Raw genomic sequence first — 21,281 nt, forward strand, 5'->3', positions numbered from 1 at the left:
TACCCCAACCAGGGCACCTAAGGGGGGTGGGGGGGAAGCGTGCATTAGCACACTTGTGTTATAGATCTATAGGTTCAATAATTTCAATTTACACAACTGCAACAAGTAACTCTTGTAATAACAGTATCTTTAGATACCGAACAAACAAATCAACTTTACTAAGTGTGATAAATCCACCACAATAGAAGAGTCAAAAAATAAATCTAGATCAAGAAATTTATCATTAAAATAAAAAACTGCAATAGCTGGTTTTAGGTAAACTAGCACTGAAATTAAGAGGCTGATAAATCAAATACAAAAGGTATACTTCTGACACTTTTCATATTATCCGCAGGATAATAATATGGAACTGTGCTTCTAGTTAGACACAGCTGTGAGTAGATAGCTCAAAACCATGAAGAAAAAGACCAACATTTGCCCCCCAAAATCAGCTCTAGTGTATGGACTCTGAATAAAACAAGAAAAAAATGCAATAAAGAAAAAAACACCCCAAGAAAGTTATTTTTCACTCAAGTAAATGGAAAGAAAAACAACAAAAACCCCAATCTTTAAAACAAAGCAAACATTTTTGGAAGCCTCTTCAAAATAAAAGTAATAAAAGCAACAATAACTGGGATATATGATAGGAGAAAGCAAACAAGCTGTCAATTCAACTTTCAGGAGAGAAAAAAATAGGAAAATGGTAAAGGAGGAAGAAAAGACAACAGGTACACTCAGCTTTGTACCTATTACGAGAAGTTTAGAAATTAGGGAAAAATGCAAAATATATTTTGTCTGGTGCTGTTTTCAAGAAATGTGTTATTTATAAATGAGGAATCTGAATTTAAGATTGGCCGGTGGTTTCCCAAATATTTCATACGGTTTATAAGTTAAAAATCACTTTTCTGGCTGTTATTTCTACAAACTCACAGCAGCACATGAGAAACAGGTAGTGTTCTGTTTTGTCTGTGCTATATAAACAGTGACAAGGAAACTGTAGGCCAGCCTGCAAACTTCACTGGCATCTCAATGATTTCAGGAAAGACTGTATGCAGCTTCAACTAAAGCATAGTTCCCTATGTTAAAGATATCCCAGTAAGAACAGAGTATATTAAATCTTATTTTCCTTTGTCAGTTTGAAGTGCTAATATGATTGAAAGGTAGTCAAAGTTATTTTTGTCCAAAGTAGGCAGAGGATTTTTTTTTTCAATCCATTAGGATCCAAATTGTAAGATGCTTTCACATCAGAAGATACTATTTTCAAAGTAGAACCATGCTCAAAGACCTTAGAGCAATGAAAAGACAGATGACACAGGATTCATTTGACCAAACACAGACACTGGATTCATTTGACGAAATACAGACACCCACAATGCACACCTCTACATCTGAGTGAAGAAATCATAGTCAGTAGAGATGTGGTCAACAGAAGCAGTTAAGTCTAGGGTACAGTGTTTCTCAGACTAGAGTTTCTCCCCCTGCCTCTAAATTAGATCAGAAAAATCATGCCTTAACAGTGATTATTTTCCCTGCAATTACTGTAAAGGGAGCTTAGGAAAAACTGGTTGAATTGTCAGTGTCTACATGCAGAAAGTCTGACGAGGAAACACCCTATGGGCGACTTTCCATTCTAGAGCACAGAGCATCCAAATCTGGGTTATAATAAAGCATCTGATGGAAAGAAGGTTCTACTAAACCTTAGGAAGTCTTCAGAACTAGAAGTAACAAAAGGCATCAAGTCAGTACAGTTATAAATCAGTGTCTTCAAAATTCCATTATGAATTTTACCTATATTTTACATTTTGAGCAATGAAAGCATTTACTAAGAGCTGAAACTGGCTTAATATAGTTTAATAAAGATGAAATGTTAAGTTATTCACTGGAGAAGTAAAGGACTTCTCAGCTATTTTGGTAGAGGGGAGAAAGGAAATCTACTATTTTAAACTGAAAATTTAAGAACTGCTATAATGCAACAAGAACAAGACAAATCATAGACAAAATCAGTATTTTTCTATACTAGGAAACAAAATAAATAAAAACCAACATGTAATGAACATACTAACTTCTTAAACTGCTCAGGTAGTCTTCTCTGTAACCCATAAAATCATACACTACCCAAAATTTCTAGATATTCGTGACCAAAATACATTGTTCATAATTTCATGTACTTAGAGCTATTTTGCTACTTGAAGAGGGTAGGGGAAGTCTCACACTGTGTTGACTCTCAATCTCTTCATGCTTCTGTTGCAAAGCCTGTGAAGCTCTAATTGAATCACCTATTCCCCACTGGGTTCTTAGCTGTTCTGATCCAGGTCCTTCAAGCCAATTGACTACCTGTAAATAACATAAAGGTGACAAAAAAAATCAAATTAATTAAATGAAAACTGGCATAAAATGAATTCTGAAACACAAGTAGAAATATTTCAGTGTAAGTAAGTATACATTTATTACTCCTTTTTTTTTTTTAAATGATCGATGGAAGTCTTGTTGAATCCATTCACATTTTTCAAAAGCTTTCAGAAGGCAGAAGGTGCTCTTCTCTAACCTTAGCCTGTCAGCTCCATGAAAGCATGCAGCAGCTAGCAAAAAGTCTGTTACATAAATACTTGTCATTTCATATCTCTGTCAATGAATGAGGTTAAAACACAATTGTCCTGATAATGGATTTATTGTTCAAACAAACAATTTTTTCCCCCCTTAAGTGAATGATGATGCATGTAGCAACAGTGAACTGTTGGATTCAACCTCATGCTTGAGAGCCTTCTCCCCATTTTGTTGAATATGTTAACATACCAGTACAGGACATTATGTTTTTCAAAATTAAACACTTTTGGTATGAATATTTAGGCCTTGCAAATTATTCCACTCATACACCAGAAGCCTCTTTCAAAGTCTTAACAGCAACTTTTCATGGGATCTGCCTTTGCAGAACTCTCCACAAGGTGACAGTGATAGTGTTTTAGACTACAGTACTGGATTTACTTTTCTGGAAAAAGAATAGGTCAATTTATGTTAATATTATTCCAAGGAAAGAAGAGTATCTCAAATTTAGTTTTCTTTATATAAATTTGAATTATTAGATGATCCCTATGACAAAATAGTATGCTAAATCTTTAAACAGATCTAGAAAACAGAGGCAGTCCTGATGAAACCTAATGCACAAGTTGCTTCTCATTACTGGAGTCTTGAAGTAAAGAAATATAGGAATATCTCACATTCTGAATTTTAATAAAAAGGCACACACAACCAGCTTCCTCTCTTTTATGTGACTTTTCTCTAAGTAAACATACCAAAATAGCTTCACATATTTTTTTTTCCCCACTTGTCTTCATGGTTATTGTGTCACATTGTGTATTGTATTATACTTCCTGAAAAACTATGGACTAATTGAACCATTTTCTCAGTGCTGCTAGGCCACATTGCAACAGTAATCATGAATGACCATCACCATTACAGGAAGTTGGCTCAATTCAACACAACTTTTAGTCATCCACGCCTGTGTCATATATTTTTTAAATGAAGCTCTATTTCAGAGCACACCCTTTCTTCCAAAAACCATCCTGGGTTTTATTTACTTATATATCATTTCCAGAGGCTTTCAGTTGTCAGATTGGAACTCCGCTTTTCTAGCATCTTTTTGTTTTAAGACAAACTCCCTGTTGCACTCACCATCTTTGCACAGCTGTCTCTCTGGTTAAATACAGAAGGGACCTAGAAGTGAAGGCTCCTAGACGTCCCCCTGTAACCTCAGTGTGGTCTGGAAAACTCACATATGGAAATCATGGTTCTGGTCAAAGTCTGAAACAGTTCACAAGACTACTGCTTAGCAGCCCTCTCTCCAACCAACTGCCCCATTAAAAGTTTCCAGCTACTATAGCATTGCCTCTGAAACTGCTTAGTTCAGCATGTGGCCACCCTTGTGGTCAACACAACAAATAATTGATCTGAGGAGAGAGAATCATTAAGAGACATGGAGAAGGAAGCAGTATTATTTTCATAAAATAGCTCTTCTAAATGATCAGTGACTAGAGACAACTGCAAGGCTAGGCAAATATTTTTGTAAACCCATTAGAAAAATAATTATTAACACTTCTGCATAAGGAGAGACAAAGCTAAAATTTATCATAATATACAGAACTGTCTGTCAGCAGTCTGCTTAGTAAAACTGCTCACCAGAATACATCTGGAAATCATTGTCATCTTTACACTGCAGAATGACGGAAAAAGGGAAGGGAAATAAAATGACAGAATAAGAAAAAGAGTGATGGTTTGGAAGAGAGGATAGGTTATTGAAGGCACAAGGGAAGAGGGATGGTCATGCATGAGTGTTTTGAGGAGGGAGTAAGAACTAAGCAGTTCACAGTAAGCTGAAGAAGCACATAATGAAAATGAAATAGAAACACAAATAAAAGCCAACCAGAAGCAGTAAGCAATGCGAAAAGCAAAAAAAAGAATGAAATAGAAATACAATTGTAATGAAAGATAACGGGAGACCAAATCATTAAAATCAATCAGCAATATAAGTGCATGTGTTGTATGTACACACTCATTCCAACTTAATTCTGTTAAAGCATGTTACCCTGCAAACTTCTGTTTGGTTTGGCAAAGTAAGTTTCAGAGCACTTTGACTCTATCAGTTTCCTCCAGTCCATCATTATCTTCCTATTTTTTCCTGTGTGAGCCCAATTTCCTCCCACAAACCAACCAGTAACTAAATCAATTTTTAGATTTTAGTAAGTTTTTTCACATATTTGTATGCTACTTAGAGATCTTTAAAATGTACCTTATAAAATTGATCAACTCAGTAAAATAACTAAGCACACTCCTCCTATGTGCTGAGACTCAGCTGACTTACTACGCAGCATCTGTACTGCAGACGGAGCAAACCAATAACTATTTCTAACACAAATACTGCAAAATCAGGCTGATGCCCCAGTAAACAAGTCTATTTAAATGCATTAACAATGGCTGTTTGCCAAACTCCATTATAAACTCATTTCAATCAGCACATCTTGTTCAAACTAAATAACTTTAGCATAGAAAAAAAAATTCTCATCACCTGATTATATCCACTGCCATGCTAATGTGTTATATGCAGTATTTCTTTTACCTTTTACATATTTTTATTGTTTTCAGCTCAAAATATCAAAAGATGACATTTGCATCCCCTTCCTTTTCCTTTTTAATATGAATGACTACACAAGTGAAAAATGGTATCTCAGTACATTTGTATTTTTATTGCTAGAAATAACAAGATTGATTAGTCTTTATATTTACACTTCACAGCATTCCAGGTATGGGTAAGTACTTGACTCCTTCCCTGTGCATTAGAAATGTCAATGTTTAAAGGTTAAGAGCAATATGCATTCCATTTTCTGCATATTCAAACTATTACAGAAGCTTAAAAACATATAAATCTAATTTCAAGTAATAAACACCAGAGAAATAAATTAATTCCATTTCCTTGATTATTTCTACTGAGACTACGCCTATGAAAATGTTGAAAGTGCCAATTACATGCCTATATCCAAAGGACCAAATCAATTCATTATGACCTTTAACACACAATTGATTGGAAAGGTTTGTAATCATTCTCGTCAGGGTAGCCTTGAAATCCAAAGACAGATTTAACTTCATTAAAACATCAAGTGTCAGACAAAAAGGAGTAAGTGATGGCTTATCTTCAGTAACGTGAACTTAAAAAAATGTGAGCGGGGAAGTTTTCCAACTCACAAGCTAAACTACAGTCAAATGCGTCTCACATATGAATGTTCCTTTCTCTGCTAACAGTCCAGGCCTTTGACCTGCTGACAGTTAAGAATAGTTGTCTCAGTACACAGCATGCAGCAAAGGCACAATGTGACAGTTCTTCAGAAACACTGTGGGGACAGGAGAGCAACTCCATCTGAATTCTGTATCCTAACCATCCCTACGTACCAGAACATGGAGACTTTGGAAAGTCACTCCATGTAGCCACAATGTAAAGCACCAAGTCAAACCAGCACATCACAGTTTGAGAAGTCAAAGGGATCACAAAGACTGGAATGAAGATCTTCATCTCCAATTCTTAGTTTTGTAGGAAATAACAGCCTGGGGCATGAACTCAAACTTCCATCTCACAGTATCAAGAACAACTTTGCGCTTACCTGCATCACTTTCTGCTGAATCTCCTCTAGTTGCGTTCGCTTGCTTCGTTGTCTACAAACTTCCTGGTAGCGGGTATATTGCTCTCGGAGTGAGTCTAGTAGCTTCATGACCTGTGGCTGAGCAAGTAGCTCATCATCCATTGGAGACCAGGATACCCCTCCATCCGAACCATTGAATCGACGCTGTTGCAATTCAGACAGTAACTCATGACCTTTAAGGATACGTACAGTGACATGGTTAATTTAGATCCAAAAAACGATCACAAAACATCTAGTAGGTAAAATTGCTTTTAGACCACCTGGTGATACATTCTTGCAACTAATGATCTTTCATGCATTGGGCACGTTTAATGATATCATTTCATTAACAACAGGCAGAACACTGTCGAGTCTGCAGGGTTGTATCAGTCAAAATAAGGCAGAAATCATTTCGTATATTTTAGACACAGAAAAAAGGTACCAAGTCTTCAACACTCATACTGACAATACTATTGATTACCATAAAGAGATCTATTCTTAGACTAAACGGAAGATTTAGATTAATTCAGCATATCACTTTTCTATTAGCTTCCAAATTTAATGCAAGTACAAAACATTCACAGGAAGTGTGGCGTTGAACCCAAAATATTTTTTACCAAAATTGTTTTCTCACTTTCCCTACCTCTTTTTTTTTGTGTTCCTAAGTACCACATCTACATGCAGACTCTCTGCAGTGTAACAACTTTCATACATGCAAAAATAGCATGGTGCGATTATTTAGTCCTCTGTTTCAACTGCCAAAAGAATACAAGCTATTGATAAATTATGGTAAAGTTTCCAGGATGTAAACACCATCTTACCAGGAAGTCATCAGTTTGTCACCCAAAAGCCCAACAAAACAGTCAGCAAATAAAACAGTGTATTAGTCACTAAAGAACTGCTGCCATAAAAGTGGAAAAACTGCAATTGGCTGGATAATGCAGCTCTTAAAACAGTAATGCAGCAGTTCACTAAAAAATTTACCACTAAAACAGTAATTATCTCAACTCAAGGAAGATGCAGAAAAACAGACTGAATTCAATTGGTATCATCCAGACAATCAAAATGCCAAGAGCTTTTGAGAATGCAGCATGAAAAAACTTTAAACTACTCAGCATATATTATTGTGAAATCAGTATGTCTTAGGACATACTGTGGAAATAAACATCTTTGTTTTCATCTTATACAATACTACTAGGCACAGATAGATAACTGCAGGGCACAGACTCCCAGAAGTTTTTTCAAATCAAGTTCTACTAGGATAATTTTGAATTTTTATTGTATTGTTTCAGCAGTAAAGAATTTGTATTTCCACAGTAAATACTTTTTTTTTTTTTTTGTTACTAGGTTGTTGTGAAATTGTAACAAATATGCTTTACATGTGGATTTGGAGCTTGTGAAAGAAACAGAACTTATAACTGTGGAAGACAGAAGCTGCCTATTTAAAATCCCAGAACAGGGAGGAAAAAAAAATTAACAAGTTTTCCTTCTTTTGCCTTTGTTTGTTTTTTATTTTCCATTAAAGGACAGGAAAGTTTAACTGGGGATGATTTAATCCCTGACTTCTCAAACGTCAATACAGTGGGTCTGACAAAGAGAAAGGTTGATGAAAGTTCCTAAGAGACACTTAATGAAAGTTCTTAAACTCAACAGCCCTAAAGAATTTTCATTACGTGATTAATAAGAAAACAAACAATGCATATAAACAAACATTCTTGGGAGCCACTTACTTAATCAGAATTAACTGTGGTTTTGTCCAAAAATCTCACCATTACAGGAGGACACACAGTTAGACTCTAAAAATCTACTGACAGTGTCAATGGACACTTTATAGGTAAGAGCTTTAAAGGCTGCAGGAAGAAACTTCAATATTGTTTCAATTTCCAACTTCAACCATATTCTCACAGATTTAAATAAGCTAAAGTTTTTAAACAGAGTGCATGTAAACCGAGCAGTTCTCTGTACAAATTAATATAAGTGATTCATGTGTTAGCTTGTACAAGGCTATAGATAACGATCCTAAACACTCCTTAGAGACCCTCACCACCACGTTAATATACATTACTTCCTATTCCACAAAAGCACAAATCTGCTAGCAAATTTCTAGTCCAAAGCAATGGTGGCACTATACTGTGAATAATAAACCCACCCTGAAAGACATTTATATCAAAATCATTTAATGCTCAAGGGACAGTCTAAGCACCAAAGAGTCAGGAGACTGTATGCTTTACTTTTACAATCGGTCTGCTCAGAACTAGGCTGATGCAGACTATCAAAGTTGTGTGGGAAAATATTATCCGTATTATAACCATTTGGTGGCTTCTGCATGGAGTTCACTCTACAATGCTGATGTACTGTCATCATCTAGAAGCAATACATTCCCACACCTATTAATTATGGTAATTCTGTAAAAACGTTATCGGAATAGCTCCCATTTACTTGTTAACATCTTTTCTTTTTTTTTTTTTTCTTTAAACTCAGCAAAAATAACACTAATGGATAAGGTTATTAGACTGTGAAATTGGTTAAGATAGCTATTTATCTTCAGTGCCTTCGCTTGAAGCTTTGAAACAAATTATGTTACTTTATTGATCAAAATGATCATTTTGCAACTTACTGTACCTGTCTGGAGTACCGTCTCAGGATCAACCGATGGAAGAAAGTTCAAATCTATTGATCTTAGAATAAAGTAATAAACATTATTAATCATCTGTATTACGGTAGCACTAAAGAGCTGTTAAGAGTCTGTATGCTTCCTTTCTTCACGCCTCTCCTTCCCCTACGCTCCTCCACAGAACACATTATATATATCAAGACATAAAAAGCGCAGATAACTATGAATACTGCTGTTTTTCACTTTAGTAGAACTGAACAACAGTGCTATCACTGTTACGAGCTTTGTTCTTGGAACGTGACCTGCTGGCAGGGTAACAGCACAAGATCAAAGCCTCAGCGACTTGCACACTGTCAAGTAAGGAGCTTCCAACAAAGCCTAAAACTGAAACAATCTCCTGCATCTCAATCCAGTACCTCAAATACACGGGTTGTTTGCAAATCTATAAAAAGACCTATCTTTTATCAAAGTCGTAGAAAATAACCAAAATCACCAGCTTGTCCCTTATATTGTTTTGACATATACTGTAACACACTGGTTAAAAAACACACACACACACACACTTTAGATTTTTTTGGAGCACGTTTACACAAATGCTTATTAGAAAGTTCAGCAACCGGAGTAAATTCATTCTCATCTTGATTCTAAATATCAGTAAAAAAATTATCCAGGAAGGCCTGGCTTTTTCAGCTTCTATCAGAAGTGCAACTGTCTGTAGTCAATAGCCAAATGAGCACCTGTACACAAACACACTGATGAATTTTGTTGTCTACATTATATGCCTTTAAGATTTCTTTAGATGTTTCACAAAATATTAAAGGCATATCATACTTGTTCAACATTGTCTTGATTTCCAAAAAAAATTGTACTGAATTATGTTTATTTCAAAAAGTTAACCACATACCTCTCTTTCTCTTGTTGAGTTCCTTTATCACTTCCATTGTTAATTAGAGCAAGCTCATCTAGTAACGATGTCGATTCTTTTGTGAATTTTTCAAACACCTAAATAAAAGGCATTTTTTAATTTTTAAAAAGCAAATTGTACAACTAACAGTATTGAAGACATCACTACAAATTTATCCACTAGCTCTGTTAATATACTTCAATCTTAAAGTGCAGTGATTTCCCAACGTTCATATGGTGGGGTAGAAAGACTAGAAAATAGACTATTGTTCAGTGAACACAGAGTGTTAAGACTCCTTAGGACTGTAAGAAATAATACACTAAATATAATGGAGGAGGACTGAATTTTGAGATTTCTTTAAAACTGTAAGTCATTATGGACATATTTACTCTCCAGCTTCATAAAAGCCTTTGAAGGAGTTCTTTGTTAACATATAAAATAGGTGAAATGAGGCTAGTGCTACATAACTGAAGAGACACGACAAAGGTATTTTTGGTTGGAGTCTGAACCAAATACAAAGCAGAAGTCTCAGCTAGGGTGGAAGTACTGTGCTTACAAATTTTCTGAATGTAGGAAGAAGTGGGTAGAAGCCAAATTTGTATATCCTTGCCAAGAAGGAAGGTTTATGGCGATATTTGCAGAAAGTTGGCCAATTTTCAAATTAAGGAAAATGAGGAAGTGAACAAGGATTTCTGTATAAGCAGACTCATGATATTAGAAGCTCAGGCCTTCTGCCTAAAATTCAATCCACACGGATTTTCTTTTCTTTTTCTTATTTGTCCAGACTCTTTCAGCTTCAGGCAAAGAAGAAACAATCTGACTTGTCCTAGTCCTGGCACACGGACAGATCAAAATCTAGCAGAAAAAAAAGCTCACAGCAGATAACCCTCTCTCTGCCCAAAGGTCTGAGCACACATGGCTGCTGAGATTCAGCAGAAATAAAACAAGGTACACACTGTATAAACCCTCAAATTACTTGACTGCTGTGAGATTGGCTACAGAGTATGTTTGAAGACTTGACAGTTGGGGTTAGGACTCACTGTGGAGTCCCTCATCCAGGATTCCACTTAGGGATCACAGACAGGAATACACATTTTAAGAACATATTCCATGGAAAAGGGAAATAGTTTCACTCAAGATTTTATATTGTTTTGAAATTTCAATTTAAGTAGCTACAAAATAAATAACAGTAAGAACAGACTAAAAATGTTCTGGAGTGCTATGTGCACTAACAGTTGATCAAATAATTTGTCTCTATTAATGATTTAGGGGTGTATTTGCTTCTGCATGTACACTGCATCCACATGGAAAACTGCGCTGCCAGAGGTTTCAGCATTAGGCTAGCTTAAAACCTAGCTGTCAATACACAGGAACGCGGCCTAAGACAAAATCTTATAGACCTACAGAGTCCAAGTCTTCCCTCGTTGTCTTTGACTTCTCCTATCAGTAGCCAAACACAATTGCCCTTTGCAGCCACTCTATCCTATGCCCAGGCTCTTCTACAGTGAGGTTCTACATAAGAGCTTCATTAAGAAACTTATTGCTTCCACAAATTATGTTAGCTTTATCATCCCTTGAGCAAATCCAGTGTTAGTTATCATGATGAGGCTATTCATGCATTCGAGCTGTACATTTCTTTACTATACATACAAATTCTTTACATATATCTGTTATTACGCAAAGAAAAACTCATGGCTCAAGGAATGAGACATTTGCAAGAAATAAAGAAAACTAACCAGCCTCTTATTCAACCAATCCATGTGATCATAGGTGAGAGTTCCTCCAAAATCTTCTGTTAGTTGACATGGTTCTATATATCGAGTCAGCTTGTTAGCAGATACTAAAATAACCTGCAACAATATAAGAAATTTTAGGTACTGTTCTAGTTAATGCTCTTATTTTTCCTTAAGTACTGGACATGTTGTACAAAGTGTGTCCAGAGGTACCAAGAAGAAGATCTTTTATTTGATGCAGAGAAGGTGACCCTCTTACTGTTAAATGTTTAAATGAAGTACAGATAGTTGCAATTAATTTGGGCTTAAAACAGATGCATAACTTTGATATGAAACCTGCATCCCATGCTCAATCCTCTAAGAGCATTACCTGTATCACCTTGTCCGTTTAGAGATTTCTCTTAAATATCTATTCTCTTGATGGTAACTGATGTTTCTTTATTAAGTGCTTCTTCACATAATCTATTTTTAGTGACTATAGCTGCAGGATACCACGCTGCAAAGCAGTTAAGTGTTCATGCCACAGTCTTGCAGTACTTCCAGTTCCAGTGCTGAGTTTATGCCACACAAGTTGAGTGCCTGCATTTGCTGAGCGAACAGGCCCAGCAGGAGCTGGGTCAGTCATATTTTTCCCATGAGCAGTCAAATTCAAATCTGAGTATGCTCAAAAGCCTGAGTCATTCACCCAGAAGACAATACTGAAGAGCACCAACTGCTTCAAGAAATAAAAAACCACTGAAGTCTGCTGCTACTCAGAAGACAAAACTCCCCAGAATTTCTGCATTCTAGCAAGAATTGCTCCTGGCTGAGCCTTAATCATATAAATCAAAGGCAGAAGTTGACAGCACAGGTTGCTTTGATACATGACATGCTACCCCTGGAATAACTCATGTGCAAAATCTGTCTGTGAAAGCACACATATTGGCACTATACAGCCAGGAAAAAAAAAAAAAAAAAAAAAAAACCCTGAAGGGAACTCTGAGAACCCATCAAACCATGCACATTCTTGCAGGGGACATTCCTGAGAAGAATCTTCTATTTCTAGTCAAGTTCCATGTTACTGACGACACTACAAGATAGAAATCCCATCATAAACTTACCGGGTTTCTCCTTAAGTTACTTCAGTGTTTGTTTTCTACCACTGCAGGACAGTTCTGACTAGTTTAGATCACTAAACCCATTTGATACACCAAATCACTGATGAAATACTGTGTTTCTGAGCAGATCAAAAGCTACTCAAGTCAACAACTGTTGGCCATCTTTAGCAAGGGTTGTGCAGTCTCCATCCTTGGAAGTTTTTCAAGACCTAACTGAACAAAGCCTTGAGTAACATGGTCTGATCTCACAGACGATCTTACTTTGAGCAGGAGGTTGGACTACGGACCTCCCAAGGTCTCTTCCAACCTGAACTATTCTACAATTTTTCAATTTTTATTACTAAAGAATTCAGAATAGTTCCAAGCAAATGACCTAGTATTTAACACATACTAGTATGTGAATGTCTTCCACCGACATTCAGCCAATATAGGAGATTCTGCTCCATTCTTATTCCCTACAACTGCATGCGTAGCTGCAGTAAATAGAATTAGTTTGTAGTTTCTTTAAGTAATGCTGGTAATCAGCCCAAATCTCAGATGATGCTAGGTCCAAGAAGGTAAAAAGCTTTTTTATTCTTTCTTCTTTAGACAATTATTTATATTCTGAGGCCATTTTTACACTCTCTTTACATCCTATGTGTTTATGAAAAAGGAGAAAATTAATTTACTCAATCCAGATATGTTGATGTTGTGTACTACAGTAATTAGGGCAGCTACTTTACATCACTGAAATACTGGTTAAAAAAAAAAAATGAAGAAAAGGATAGGCCACATTGAAACCACTGTTTTACTTCGCAGGGAGAAGGAGGGGCACTTTACAAACTTGTAGCAGGGAGGGATTAAAGAAAACAATACAACAACAAAAAATTTTCCTGCAAAGCAAAACCTTCCTGTAACCAGCATTCAAGATTTATCTTGGAGCAGAACTGGAAAGCATACTAGCTAAAAAATAAAATAAAATTAAAAAATAAAAAAAAGATATTTGATCAAAGAAATTTCATTGGAACATCATTAAAAAGATTTTGAAAAAGAAAAATCTTCCACCTCAATAGCAAGTCTTACTGTAAGGTAAGATATGGCTCCAAAAACTATTCTACCTATTCTCTACATTCCTTATTCAAAGCACTTTGAGCTACAGTTATTGATGGTTCTCTGTGGTAACTGCAGAAATCCTGTCCAAGAACCTCAGGAAAGGAAACAATCACTTGAACTGGTGAGGCAGAAGGGAGGCTCCTTAGCTCTTCTTCTAAACCTAGACCAGTGACAGTGCTACTGTAATGGCCTCCATGTTTTCAGCGGGTAACTTTGCTATTTATAGGTGTCATGAGTCCAATTTGCCTCTCTGAAGCTTCTGAAATACTGTTTTAATCAGCTACTACAGATAAATAGTCCGTAAGAAGACAGCCTGCGAGCTGGAAAAAAGCTGAAGAACAGTAAGTGTAGTGTTGCAGAGGGAGTAGCTAAGACATTTCTGCCTCTGAAAGATGTGAATTCCACTTCTTTAAGTATTTACAACATGCAAACTTTTCCCATCACAGATTCCTAAAACTTTTCAAAATCCAATCACAGGAATTGTCTTTGATCTCCTGTGAAAATGAATGTCAGATTCTGTTGCTCTGTAAAAGTTTCTCCTTTGTCATTTACACTGTTCCAGTTTGTTTGCACTTAAATCTCATGTTCCATTATACTACTCTGTCCTTCGTGCTTCACAAAGCACTTGGTCACACGGGCTCCTCAGAATCCTCAATAATTCCATACTTTGTTATCAGCATACTTTAATTACTTGCCATCTTTCCCTCTACAATCATCATTACCAAACTGCACTAGACTACTAACCACAGAGATCATCATTAACTCCTCTTCCCTCTGTGAGGAGGATGCCATTCCCTGTGATGGCTTTCTACTGCTTGACCAACTCTCAGTAATCCCAGGTAAGGCACAGGCATAAATGGAGGCTATCTGCAATTATAAAAATAGAAACATCCCACTGTTTGCTTGCAATTTGATTTTTTTTACATTACATTACATTTTATTTTTCATTACATTACATTCATTTCATTTTACATTACATTATTCACATTATTATGTTGACTTAACAATATTTTCTTAATCCAAATGAAAAGCCTTTGGAGAGCAGACCAAAGGCTGGATGTTTGTCGGTTTAAGCTAATGAGAACAGCCCAAATTTGCTAAGCAAGAAATTAACAGATCTGGACAGATGGTAACAGGGTCTTTCAAAGGCAGGAAAATATCAATTATCGAAACCCTAAGTCTCTGTTTCGCTTCCCACTTGGCCCATCTGCTTTCACCTCTTCTGACAATAGTGATGACTAGTAAGGTGACAGTGGTCGGTTCTGAACATGCCTTTTTTGGTAATGACCAGAGTCCCTGTCGTCACCTGTACTCAGTCCTATTTAAAAACTGGGAGAGTGGAGCTCTCATCATTGTTTTATTCTCATCACCAAACTCATTTTGCATAATACTGGACCACTAAATTTAAAGTCAACTAAAGAGTGTTGTGAAAGCCTTTGCAAAAATAACTCAGTCCAATGTTTTGAAAGTAAAAAAGGCCTATTTTTTTGAATAAAATCAAAACCATCTTTTTCATAACTGCAAAAAAAATCATAAAAAGATGTAGTATGCATTAGAAAGTGTTGTATTGCAATTGCAAAATTCACATATTTCTCTGAAGTAGGACTATGGTTCTTTTCTCTAGCAGCACAATTCTGACCAAGTCAACAGTGCCATTAATGTTGATTTTTAATAATACAACAGCTCTGACAGTGTTTGCACAACGGTGACTTCTCTACTTCATTTGCTGTTTTTTTGCAGTTGATCCTCATATCATTGATTGTTTGAAACCACAGAAGTGCAGATGCCCATATTCATGCCTGGATATTCAACAGGACATATTAGAAGGAAACCCAAAATGTTAAACATGTCCATCTGAGTTTTTTTTTTTTTTTTTTGGGGGGGGGGGGGCAGGAGGGAGGCAACAAAGCACTTTAATGTAAATGTCACATACAGAATCAAAATTAGAAACTATTAGAAGACAGGCTGGTGTAAAATTTCAGTTACAAGAACTTTTTTTTCCTTATTAAGACTGTAATATCAAAAGCAGACACTACTGAGTCTAAAGAGGAGCAAAGATCCTTCCAAAGAACACAGATATCACTTGAGAAAAAAATTTAAAACAAGTGAAATCAGAGTATAGGTTCTTCTGAGTGGAGTAAGCATCTGCATTAATCTTCATAGTTTGGTATCTATGAGATACCATATTCTAATGCTGGAATAAATTAAGAATCCTAAGTTATCTAAACAACTTGGACTATGATTTTCTACATCTATTATCAGACCAAAAATGTATTTTGGGAAATAGCTACAGAAGTACTGTTCTGAAAAATCCAGATTTTTCATCTCAGGAGTAAAAAAAAGCATCCTAAAAATCAAATATAATTTAAAAGAGTTTAAAAGAATAACCTCTTCTCTTGGAAAAAAGAAATATTGTACTACATTAACAGACATTTTAATACAACACTAAATCTAAAACCACACAACTTCAGAGCAGAAAAATGCTAATCCTGACAAAATCATTTACGAAAATGGAGATCACTGAATACACATATCTATACTGAATACTGCTTGTTAGTCTGTTTTTTGTTTTTACACTTCAAGCTACAAAATATCCATCAACAAAAAGTGTGACCAAGTTCAGAATTCTTCATTAAGAATTCTTAAGTGTTCAACTACCAAGAATATTAAGTATGCTAAAAGTGCATTACTGGTGTGTGGCATTTTCTCACTGTAACTAACCCTCATGATCATGTGGTACCAGAGTGATGCGAGTCATAAAAATCAGATACATTTTAGCATGAGAGAAAGAAAAAGAAATTCAAGTCCATGAACAACAGAATGGATATATTAAACACAGTAGTAGCTGTTTGATGTTAGGTAAGTGATATAGAAATGCAACTAATGACAAGAAGATTATGGGTATGATATTTAATATGTATAATAATGTTTAAATTAGCTGTTCCAATTTGTTATGCTGCACTGTAACTGACTACAAAGTGTAGCTACTCCAAGAGTATATTAAGGTATTTATTCGACATGAACAGAACACCACTGCTCATTTACTACTTTTTATGAACTGCTGCATCAAAATATTTAATAATACTTTTCTTCATTTAATTATTGGCAAATAAGAGCTTATTCCTAAAATATACAGTTTTATTTTAGGAGAACATTAATAATGCATTCTATAAGCTGATCACAGTCTATCTGTTCACTTACTGGTAATTCTGGACACATATCATGCAAATAAGTATAAGCAGGAATTTGTTTCCCCAAAATTCTACCAATAATCACCAGAAAGTCCAAATAGCTCTTCTCATCTCACAGCCTGGTTGGTGGCTATAACACACTGAATTTGGATGAAGTCCTTTGGCCTCAGTATTGCAATTGTTTTCTCAGTAATATCAATAGATTCTTGATGATCTGTTACACCAAAAGCAAAACACACACACACGCACCCAAAATGCCCTTCTCCAAAAGCTCTCCTTCCCCCAAAAATCACAAAAACCAAAACACACCAAAAATATGGGAAAGGCTCCAGGAAACAAGGTAGAGATTTTGTGAGCATACCTTTGCTCTGTCTGTGGAGAAATCCAAACCAAACAACTTTTTTCATTTTTCAGACTATTTGGATGCAGGCTTTGAACAAAAAGCAGCAACTTTTCTCATCAAGCATGATTCTAATTGATTTCTAAAGCACAAGCAGATCTACCTGCAGCATTTGTTTTCTGAAAGCTAGCTGTGCTTATTACTCTGAAAACCCAGCAGCTGGAAAAACTGGAATAGGCACTCAATTATTCTCCTGGTGATTTTTCAAGAATAAGTGTGGTACTTGCACCAGACAAACCACAGTGCCCATACATTTAGTCTGACAGTCATTCAGTGCCACACAATTGTAAAGATGAAAAGGCTTCCTTTCCTTGAGCAGAACAAAATCCTGTTGTTTGATTTAAAAAAAAAAACTGTTATTTCAATCCATTTTTGAAACGATTTATTTTATTTTGATAAAACACTGAGTAGGGTAAAGTGATGTTTGTTAACCCAACACTATTACCAACCAAGACTAAGGATGTGCACTTTTCTCCTCAGTTGACTCAGTCCTCCTCTTCACACTTACCCACCCAGCAGCCTTTTGATCTCAGTTCCCACACTGCTTTCAATGCTTTCCAGCTTACCACCACACCTCACACCGAAGCAGAGACTCTCTGCTTTGGAACAGAAAGGAAGGTATTGTGAGTGATGGCTTTGTATGGCAGTATCGAGCAAGATATTGAAAACAGATCAGGTAGCAGGAACTAGGGAAGAGACTGGAAACCGCAACTGCATAGCAATTATTTCAAATAAAATGAGATTATACTCTCAAGTGAATAAAAAGATTCCATGCTTTCATTTAAAATTTTACATCATATTTATTCATTAGTGCAAAAGTGATCTTGATTTTCCTGACTAAGAGTTATGCAAATTTACCATGTGATCTGAAATACAAGTTGTCGTTTTTGTTTTTACCATCAGTAATGTACAATTACGCAGCTGTAAATGTGTGCATGAGTTAGAGGCTTCCATAGCCTTATCAGTGCTCTGCAGTCATATCAGAATCAGAAAAAAGACAGTAAGACGTACGACTCTCTCTAAAGCAAAGATTACCAAGAGCACAGAGACAGTGGGTCATTTTCACTGACCAGTTATCCTAAACACAGCCAAGTAACAGATTAACAGAGAGTTAATGGATCATAATGGAAGAACAAAAGCTTACCTATTACTACGGGTCATTCTTTGTCATCTGGGAAAGCACACATTTTTTTCTTATTATTCCCTCAGCTTTCCCTGTCTTTTAGTGAAGAATGACATTTAGGAAAATGGGCATTTTATTGCACAGGAATAAAAAAACTGAGAAAATACATGAAACAAGAAAGAAAACCATGAGCTAGAACACAACCACACAGTCTCTTCAGAAACAGCTGTGGCAACTCTATACCAACAGCTGCTCATTATCCACCCTCAAGTGGAGGACAACTGCCCCAAAGCTGATGGGTACCCTGTGCAGGAGAGCAGCCTCGCTCGGATTCAACGCAAGCTGCCAATCAGCACTTCTAGATCAGCGAGGAAACTATCAACCAAAATGAGAATTCAGCAATTACTTATTATTTATCCTTTATTCATATAAACCTTTCACCCGCCCATGCATCAAGCCAAAATACAAGGAGTCACTAAAGAAAAAAACTAGTTTTCCTCCTGACCAGTATGCAGCTGTTGCATTTCAATGTTGTGATTTTTTTCTTTTAAAACAATTCATCACTTTTTTTAAACAGAGAAGTTGACACATTTTGCTCTACATTTGCACAAAATCTATCTTTAATACTTAAATGTTTTCCCCACTTCTAAAAACTCAGATCTCTTAAAATAATGTTAAGAGAAACACAGATCAAACTTTCAGGCAAGGGACAAATGTTCACGGTTCAGTTTAAAAATAAAAATAAAAAAGGTAGTTTTGAAAGCAAAAAAATTATTTACACAGTTCCAATGGTTTCTGCCAACAATGTCATCATCACTGGCACAGAACAGTCCTCACAAAATTATTACGCATAATAAATTTCATTACAGAAATACCAGGATTGTGGATCAACCCTTAAAGTCAAACAAAAACCACTGTATTATTTTAACCATGTTATACTATCCTTGCTTCATTACCACTTCACATTTTCTGTAGGCATTCCACCTACTTGTCTAGAAATACATTCTAGCTGAGTCACATTAAAGAAAAATATAAAAAAAAAATTCTAGAAAATTAATTTCAAACTAGCAAGACCATGTTTACAACCATGCTGGTTTACGGATGGCATGAGAAAAACTCTCTTAGATCACAACTTCAAAGGCTTCCTGAACTTGTCGGAGAACCACATTCGCAAGTGCAGAAAGACAGCCTAAAATTACACAGTAGGAACTAAAGAAAGAGGTCCACCTTTACTGCTGCTGGTCCCTGAACTTTGGTACCTAAAGTCCTGGAGGCATCTATGTGAAGCCGAACACTGCAAACTTAAGTCACTTTCTGAACATAAGCTCTTAAATCATCAGTACAGATGACTAGTTCGGTCTCTCTTTTTTAATGCTCAGCTTGGAGGTGCACCAACCAACAGGCTAGGACATAAAAGGTGAGCACCATACTCATCCCTTTTTCCTCTGGTAATCATGTTCTTGCATGAAAGCAGCCATGACTGAGCTGCTACATGCTGAACTCCAAGATGTTGCGATAGACGAATATGCCTTGACTGCCCTTCCTTATCAGGCCCCTCAAGGGGTTTAGGTGAAAGGACAGACACCCTGTGAAGCCCAAGAGAGACTAATTGTAATTTAAGCCACAAGATGGTCATATTTGGGACCACATGCAGTAGCAAAATTTCAGGCACTTAAGTATCTCTACTAGGGAACATTTAACTGGCTGCAGGCTTTCAAACACCTAAATGACTATTCAGGGATTCTTTGGATTACTCTGCTGAACTTGGGCTACTTTTCAAATCTGTCTTTAAGAAACTACTCAAAGAGAAAATACAGACAAAATAGACAGCCTGAAGGCAATGCTACAGGACTTGCTTACTCATTACAATGTAAAGCAGATTATGACGCAAAAAAAATGGGCTTGGCCAGCTGATTGAGAAACAGAAGTATCCCTTGCCCCCACGCTCCTTCAGAGCACTTTCACATGCAGGAAGTATGTTTCTAAAATTAAGCCATCTATTCTTGGTAAAGGCTGATCAAAAATATAATAGGACAAAATTAACGTGAATTAACAGTGTTATACCTGAGTGATAAAGTCTCTGGGTTTATATTATTTAGTAGATAGTTATATAACCCTTTAGCTGCCACCTTCCCATCTCCATTTTCCCTGAATTAAGATTATAACATTCTTATGCCCCTGTAGAAAAGTTAACATCAGTAGGAATTACCTAGCATTAGAGAGGGCTGCAAAATATTTGTCTATCCAATCCCTTTCACAAAAAAATACGCTCTCAGTAATAGTGTTTTGCTGTATTAAACAACTAGATCTTTTAGCATGTGGTGAGCACAGGAAACCAGTTTTAGTTCAAACAAGATCAGCTCCAAAAACAGTTGGAAAGATCGCTCATGTGATGAATAATTTTCTAAATATAGAGAAAATTGAAAACAACCTACATTCCATAAACTTTCCAAAGAGATAAGAGAATGGAACTGTTAACGTTAGTGTGCAATCTCTTGTACAGTTTGCATCACGAGGTAAGAGCACTATCAGCATGTCTTTAGTAACTGAAGTTACAGGTCCCTTGAGTTTTCTAATGTCAGCTCAAACATGAGAAGGAGATGCATCCAACAGCAGCAAGATGTTCTTCTAAACTTAATACAGATTTAGTGACATCATGCAATATGCAACTCTGCAATCTTCTACTGAAGATTCATTTACAAAATTCACCCTAAACCCTGTAAAACAATCTCTCGCACAAAACAGGTTTATCAAACAGCTTTATCTTCTCACTGGACAAAGAACCAAAGCAGATCTCGAATTTGAGACCTACTTCACTTAATGGTTTTTTTTTTTCCAGGGGGGATGGGATGCTAGTTTCTTAAAGATATCCACAAAGCAATCCAGAATGTAACTACTTTTTTTTAAAAAAGATTTATTTTCATCTGATTTCTAGTATTCTAGAAACAGTATTTCTGACTCAAGTAGACAAAAATTCTACATAC

The 21,281-nt window shown here is 36.1% G+C and overlaps 1 protein-coding gene and 1 long non-coding RNA gene across 5 annotated transcripts in view; both read right to left on the minus strand.

The window, feature by feature from the left end:
- Positions 1 to 21,281, minus strand: part of SESTD1 (SEC14 and spectrin domain containing 1) — a 64,149-nt gene that overhangs the window by 16,523 nt on the left and 26,345 nt on the right. For 3 of the 4 annotated variants that reach the window (XM_064515022.1, XM_064515023.1, XM_064515025.1), the window contains exons 8-13: positions 14,328 to 14,450; positions 11,398 to 11,511; positions 9,662 to 9,759; positions 8,766 to 8,821; positions 6,126 to 6,337; positions 2,191 to 2,313 (exon numbers count right to left, since the gene is read on the minus strand). In XM_064515022.1, coding sequence (XP_064371092.1) covers positions 2,191 to 2,313; positions 6,126 to 6,337; positions 8,766 to 8,821; positions 9,662 to 9,759; positions 11,398 to 11,511; positions 14,328 to 14,450 — 726 coding nt within the window. The remainder of the gene's footprint in view (positions 1 to 2,190; positions 2,314 to 6,125; positions 6,338 to 8,765; positions 8,822 to 9,661; positions 9,760 to 11,397; positions 11,512 to 14,327; positions 14,451 to 21,281) is intronic. The other variant, XM_064515026.1, reaches the window with a different exon arrangement.
- Positions 15,520 to 21,275, minus strand: LOC112989838 (uncharacterized). Its single transcript, XR_003260921.2, has 2 exons — positions 18,319 to 21,275; positions 15,520 to 17,773 (listed from the first exon to the last, which is right to left on the minus strand). It is a non-coding gene; the product is annotated as an uncharacterized LOC112989838 (long non-coding RNA).

Source organism: Dromaius novaehollandiae, chromosome 7 (genome assembly GCF_036370855.1).
Source record: "Dromaius novaehollandiae isolate bDroNov1 chromosome 7, bDroNov1.hap1, whole genome shotgun sequence".
NCBI lineage: Eukaryota > Metazoa > Chordata > Aves > Casuariiformes > Dromaiidae > Dromaius > Dromaius novaehollandiae.